The 7,635-nt window shown below is 37.9% G+C and overlaps 1 protein-coding gene across 1 annotated transcript; it reads right to left on the reverse strand.

Moving 5' to 3' along the window:
- Positions 1-2,685: 2,685 nt before the first annotated feature.
- gpr17 (G protein-coupled receptor 17) lies at positions 2,686-6,939 on the reverse strand. Its single transcript, XM_053499099.1, has 2 exons — positions 6,786-6,939; positions 2,686-4,792 (listed from the first exon to the last, which is right to left on the reverse strand). The coding sequence occupies exons 1-2, from the start codon at positions 6,787-6,789 to the stop codon at positions 3,765-3,767; spliced, it is 1,032 nt and encodes a 343-aa protein (XP_053355074.1). The 5' UTR covers positions 6,790-6,939; the 3' UTR covers positions 2,686-3,764.
- Positions 6,940-7,635: the final 696 nt, after the last annotated feature.

The following is a 7,635-nucleotide window of genomic DNA, read 5'->3' on the forward strand; positions in this document are numbered from 1 at the left end:
ATTTATCCTCAAGTCCAAGTCTAACATCAGCAGGTCATGATCCTTTAACCCTAAGCTTCTACCGTCAATTTCTGTAGGCTGCAATAATGTAATGTAATAAATGTAATAAAGTAACATTTATACCATGAACAATATTGGTTAATATTAAAGCATGAACAACATATTAACATAGTTCATGTCTAAAATCACAGGAAAAAAGAAAGTTCGAATCAAGTTAAAAGTACAGTATGGAGCAAAAGTCATTAATTAAATTTAATTCAATAATGTTGATTACGAACTATTTAAAAAAAATGTGACAACATTCCTAAATATACAAGTTAGAAATTAGTTGTTTTAGCTGCACGGAGGCGTAGTGGTTAGCATTGTGTCCTCGCACCTCCAAGGTCAAAGGGTCGATTTCTGCCTTAGGTGCGTGGAGTGGTTTCCTCCGGGTACTCAACCGGAGGAAACCACTCCACGAACCTGAGGCATGCCTTCTTCAGTCCAAAAACATGCCGATTAGGTTTATTAGCCTCCCTGTCCTGTGAATGAGTGCAGCTTTAAAAGTGTATGCATACCCTGAGATAGATTGGCACCCTGTCCAGAGCGTACCCCACCTCGTGCCTGAAGAGATCTGGGATAGGCTCTAGGCTCCCAGACACCCTGTAACAGTATAAAGGTTTTAGAAGATGAATGACTGAATGTAACAACCTCAGCAGCAATCTCATGAATCTGAATCTAAGAATAAATGAGTTATGGGTGGTTTGCATCTTGAGGTAAACCCTCTGTATTTATATCGATGATGACGCTACTTGATTATAGACATTGACAACGATGCACCTACCTCCTTTAGAGTGTTCTTTGACTTAACTAGATGTTATAAAGGGGCTCTTCTTTACCAAGGAAGAATTCTATGATCATCCACACTTGTTGTCGTCTGTGATCTTCAAGGCTTTTGGGATTGCTATGCTCACCAATGCATTCCTTATTTTAAACAATGTAATAAAAAGGTGGTTTGGCCACTCAAAGTTTCTGATATCGCTCTCACAGGTTTCTTTTTATTTAGCCCTGATGATGGTCTCTTTAGTACTTGCACCAACACCTATTTGGACTACTGTATATATTGAGAGTTTCAACTTTTTGAATTAATGCAATCTAAAATCTTCTTAATTTGTCATGAAAAAAACAGAAAAGAAAGCAATGACTTCCCATTAAACCACTTATCATAATATTTAAATTTTAATTAGTTAATGAGTTCTGTACAAGACTGTACTAGACCGTACTGCTCCTTTTAATTCATTCACGAGAATCACAAAGTAGTCAACACTAAACACGGCAAGGAGGAAAGCCTGATGGGGCAGGGGCCTAGGGTCATTAGAAACTATATCAGTCCTCAGTTAAAATCATAACCTTCGGAAGATGTTCTGTATGTATTTCTTTTATTTATTTATTTTTGGAATAAATTAGGGTACAGTTTTAGAGTTTTTAAGGGTAAGACTTCATCACCGCATTGCCTGCAATTGAAATACAACATATCAACATGTCTGAGTCATGAGTTCCACTTTTAATGTTGAATGTAAGCTGTTAATGTTAAAATCAATTAATTAAAATATTAAATCTTATATTGATATTAATACTGTTTTTACACCATGTAACTATGTTATGTCCATAGTTTATTATATTATAAAAAAAAATCCCACCCAGCCTTTTCTTTCTCAGTGCTTCATATTTTTGTTTTTAAAAAAACAATGATGTGTCCCATGCATAATACGCTCTATACCTGCCGATAACATGATTTGAAGTCAAATGTGTGTAGGTGTCATGAGAGCATGATAGGCAACCAACACTCTTCTGACTCCCCTACGTCTTTTTGTAGCAGTGACAAGGGAGGATGCCTTGATGTGTGAGAAAGTGAGAGAGAAGGAAAAAAGAAAGCAACTTTCTGCTGACAATCTACAGTTTGAGTCACATGATATGAAAAGAGAACCCAAGTGCACTTACTGCATGGGGGTTTCCATACTCCTTCTCTCTTTCAGCATTCATGAGCACACAGTAGCAAAAGCCACACTGATGAATGTGGGCGAGAGTGCATGTGAAAGCCCACATGCTGTTAATAAATGACAGTCTCACGTTCATCTTGTAGAATGCACATTCAATAGTGCATTCTACTGCTAGTCCGAACGGGTCACATGGGACTATCAGCTCTGACAAAACAAAGATGGAAAACAATGGAGGGATTTGAATGCTCTCTATCTATATATCTATCTATATATAGCTATATCTATATATCTTTATCTATCTCTCTCTCTCTATATATATATATAGATACTTTATTGCATATGATGCACCGTGCTACCAATATAAAGTCTCCATGCTCCAGCCATACACTGCATTTACCCTATAATGTGCCTGAGGGTGAAAAAAAGACCAAAAATGCAGACAGAAAGGATTTCTTTTTGTAGGTATAAAATATTAATTGTTGAGTTCATATTTACAGTTTAATACAATATTAATATCTGCACTATACGCTACTCTAGTAAATATCTGTACAAATACTCTACAAAAAAAACAGTTTGATACTTTACTCCTCTTATTTCATTTAGGAGAATCAGTATGTAGTGATAAAACACATGAAAATTTTGCAGTGTGCTTTGCTGGTGCAACTTCCACATAAGCTCTCAAAAAAAAAAAAAAAAAAAAAACACCTAAAAATAGCAGTTTAATTTACACATGATTACAAAATAGTGCATCTAGCACAGTTTATACAGTAATGAAAATTGGAACATCCAAAGAAATAGGATAATAAATACCTTCATATTCACAGTCATAGATGCAAAATAAGCAGATCAAGGTGATTAATTATATAGAGGTACACATTGTTATGCAATGCAATGCATATGTTTGAATTGCATAGCCATATACAGTAAGTACTGCAGAGTAAAAAAAAGCTTGATGTAGTACAACAGTCTTGGTAAAAAAAACAAAAAAAAAAAACATTTTGAACACATATCAGTTGAGATAACAATGCAGCATTGTTTGCTTAGCAATGATTTTCTGGTACATGACTAAGTTAAAGACTGGCAAAAAAAACAGTATCTAATAACAGTTTAAAAACTGGCTAATAAAACATATGTACTGTATACAGGCTTTGTTTCACTTGGAGATATTTCTTCCACACCTGCTTCTTGAACAGCTGTTATTTAGAAACCTTTACATGTCATTGTGTTAGGTTTTAAGCATAAGTCAAATAAATGCATTTGTCAAACTGTAACAATGCAATGCAAAAACTAAAAAGCTGATTTAGTTAAACCTTTAAAATTCAAATTTTGAAAAAACATGTGTTGTTAGTAAAATGAATAAAAAGTTGGATGACTTTTTCTTCTGATTACTCTGGGATCTGTTAGTCATGGTGCGTTCTGGTCAGAGTCAGAGTGGATCCAGAGCTTATACTGGTCTTTATCTGTAACTTATGAATTAATGGTCAGAATGGTGTTCAATTATGTAATTTACTTTTAAGTAAACAAACATTTCTTCCGTTTTTATTTTTAGGCTCAGGTACACTCAGACAAACTGTAAGAATAACTCAACTGTCTTTGGCATTTGCATAACTTCCTCTTTTTACTTCTGGTTAAGAAAATCACAAGCCAGACAGTCTACACTTTTAACTATGTTCAAATGTCTACACACCCAAACCCAATGTCCATGTACTTTAGGATCAGATTGAGCACATAGGATATGTAGCCTGGCCTATAGATGACACATATAGATTTTAAAACCAGGTTTCCTTAGAACTCTGACTTTGCACTCAGGGAACTCTCATGTGTCCCTTTAAGATCGCCACTGGTTGCTGCAGATCCACCTGATTTATCCCTGCACAGGAGTTTTTGCACGGTGGCCCTGAATTTCTCTGCTCCAAAAAGGTAGACCAGTGGGTCCAGAGCTCCATTCAGACAGGTCAGAGAAGAAGTCAGGCGATTGGCGAGAGCTAGACCTTGCTGTGTTTGGCAGGAGAGATCCGGATGTCCGTAACCCAGGATAAATGTGGCTCGGCTGACATGATATGGCAGGAAGCACACCACATAGATGATTATGACCAGGCCGATTGTGCGCAATGCTCGCACCTTTAGCATTGGCTCCATCCTCAAACCCTTTCTAAGACTGTTAACTATGAGCAGGTAACAGGAGAGTGTTGCAAGGAAAGGAGGAAGGAATGCAACAATGAGGGAGACTAAGGCTTTGCGGGAAGCTTTCTCCCTGTACAACTGCAAGCACACCGTGGAGCCGTTTGCTTCTATAGTCTGCTGGGTCAGCAATAGAGGAGACATAGCTAAAATTACTAGCGCCCACAAAGCAAAGCTGGTTATATGGGCAAAGCGGGCATAGCGGACCTTCAGTGAGCTCACAGCATGAACCACAGCAAGGTATCGATCCCCTGCTACACAAGCCAAGAAATAAAGACTGGCATACATGTTAACATAGAAAAGGAAGCCAGCTACACGGCAAGGACCCTCACCGAATGGCCAGTGACCTCCTGTCAAGTGGTAGGTGGCTCTTAGAGGCAGAATAATAACATAAGAAAGGTCAGCTATAGCAAGGTGCATCAAGAAGACATTAGCAGGAGATGAGGCTCCTCTCTGACGGGAGAAGATCCACAGGGCAAGGCTGTTGCCATTCAGAGCGAGAAGAAAGACTATGATGTAGTAGAGGCCAAAGACGAGATTCTCCACTGTGTTGTCTACAGGCTTACAGCTCTCAGTCGTCTGATTGGACAGCAGTGTGGGAAACAGAGTGGAAGAGGATTCCATGCTCATGACTGGGAAAAAAAGAGAGAGTTAAACCAATGATTAGGGCAATATATTTTAAGTCATTTCAGGACATTTCAGAATCTCATGCTGTGATGAAAATAAAAAGATTTCAAACAGTTGGTGTAATAAATAATGAGTTTTAATTAAAATGTCAAAATTAGTACTGTAGATAATTTTAGGAAAAAACACACACTTTCTGTCTGAGTTTCCACATTTTCAATCAAGGCCACATTTTCAATCAAGTCAAATCTTATGCCAAGAACATTAGGATCCTCTTCAAGGTCAAGATTAGGCTCTAACATTTTAGTGCCAGTGCAAACAGAGTTCACAAGATGTTTCCGAAAAGAGTAAATGTTTTGGTTTAAAAAATGTTTTGCTCATTTTAGCAGGAAGCTGTTTGGGCATTTGCCAGTGATACAGAGAAATCAGAAATATCGTCTCAAGAGAGCAGATGTGGGCAGATATTCATTAATGAGTGGTGGGTTGTATATGACGGCCACGCCTTCATCATGGGACTCCAGTGCTGCACCCTGCTTTTTTTTCCATGCTGAATTTATAATGATTGAGATTTTGTGAGAAAAACTTCTTCCGCTTCTGAATTTCCCCCACTTGCAATAGTGTACATTTCTATAAACTCATGATGAAGAGATTTTAAAAGGTGAAAAATAAGACAAAATTGTAAAAATGGTACATAATACAAAAAAAAAAAAAAAAAAACAACCACATTAGGCATAAAACAAAAGTTTTTACGTCAAGTATAAAAACTCCTGCCAAGGAACTCTCAAAATTGATTTATTTCTGGTTTGAGGAGAAACAGTTAAGCTATGCATGAATATTTCTTTGAATAAACATCCAAAGAAAAATTGAAATGGGTGTGTAGTAAGGAGTGTTTCAAATCCTTGGGGTTTGTTCTATAAAGATGTTGAGTAGGTCGTAGTAATGGGGGCGAATTTCCACAGCAATCCAAGCTCTTCAGTAATGAAGAAAAATTAAAGACCGTTACAAAACACTGCTGTTAAGAGGAAAGGTTACACCGGGTTGTACTTTTATTGCTTCGGCAGGATGCCTTAGGCTCCATTCTCATGAACAGAGCAGGCGAAGTATGTGAGCTGAGTACTGTGTACACGGACATGGCGCTTGTCCATGGGCACATGATAAAAAAAAAAACTAAAGCAATGTGTGAGACTCTACACTAAGGCATTTTCTCAGGGGAAGGAGCATGAATGTTGGGTAAAAATACAGTATGAGTACAGAGTGAGTCTTGCCCTACAACTAACAGCTGCCTGTTCAAAAACACATTCCATAACTGGACACCCACCATAATGGCCATCAAAAAAACAGGGAGAACTTTGCTGTAAATGTGCAAGAAAATTCTCAAGAGCAATAAAAGGGAGTGAGGGAACCTTGGATTGATATTTGTTATGAGGTCAGACATTGTTGTATTACAGTTCTGATTCTATGCGTTTATGCACATGCCAACATGGGTGGCTAGTGTTATATGCAAATAACTTTCAAAAACTCATTGTAGAAAACTTGTTGAAACAAACAACAAAATGCTATTTACATAATTTTATAAAGAATGTTACACATTCATTAAGATTTTATACATAGTCCAGTTCATGTGTCATATAAATTATTACAATAATGTGTTCAAATCCCCTGATTTTAGGATTTTCATTAATGTAGGTAATTACACTCAAAAAACGTAGATGAGAAAATGACTAAATAATAGAAGGAGGAAATTAGATTAGATCCAACTTTATTCTCATTATGTAAATGCATTTAGCATCTATCCAGAAGTGCACAAGTGGAAAATTTGTCTTTCATGTCATAACAATTATTATGGTCAATAATATTTTCCTTAGGCATCAGATTATTTGTTGAAAACTATTTTCATATCATCCAAATTTCAAAAGTTTAAGAACATTTAAAAGTTATGATGAAAATAATTAGAAAAAAGAGGAAAAAGCTAAAAAAAATTAAAAAGAGATGAACACTCACCCATGTTGGTTCTTCTCAAGTCTGCTCAGCAGTGCAGACTAGGACGAGTGCAGCAGAAAGAGGTAGAGAGGGTGTAGTTTGGATCTGAACGTGGGGCTGTTAAAAGCTGCTGTGAGAGCACAAGGTTATCCAGCAGCTTCTTCGCATGCAGCATTTGTGGAGGAGTGGAGACCAGGTGGAGGACGAGCCTAATGAACCAATGAGCTGCACTGCCTCTCCACTGCCATGTTTTCCGGATATTTTACTATGGCGCTTTTTGTGCCTGAAACAAATTTGATTACACAAAAGCAAGTCCAATGGGAAGGCCCTGGCGTGACCTCTGATCTCGTTTTTTTTGTTGCAATGCCATTCTCCTCTGAGAGCCACTTGTGCATGCCACAAAGGCTTGAGTCAGAAGATGAGGTGCATTTCAGCCGACATCGAATAATGACATTCCTTTACAATGTGAGATCGGACACTGCACCATGGCAACAGAGTTGAGCTCCATGCTCCAAAGTCCTTCTGAAAAATAAAAGGCCTTCCAAAATGCCTTAGGCTTCGGGCATATCAATACACTGAAGACAGAGGCAGCGTTAGACAGGCCTGTTTATGGATAACGCTGATGAGATGGTCCATTCTGTTAATGTCTCCAACTAGACAGAGAACCCCCCAGAGCTCACTTCATTGTGAAGGAATGCCTACAGACTGAGAAAAAAACAAGAGCGCTCAGACTGGATGGGGGCCTTGTTGCTTTGGGTCCCGCTGTGCGTTGGGGGATCATCAGAGACCGGGGCAAAGGAGTGCAAAAATAATCTTGTCACATGATCTTGAGACAGATGTGTAAAAGAGGCCCAACAGTTCTAATAATCTG

The sequence above is a fragment of the Clarias gariepinus genome, chromosome 6, assembly GCF_024256425.1.
Source record: "Clarias gariepinus isolate MV-2021 ecotype Netherlands chromosome 6, CGAR_prim_01v2, whole genome shotgun sequence".
NCBI lineage: Eukaryota > Metazoa > Chordata > Actinopteri > Siluriformes > Clariidae > Clarias > Clarias gariepinus.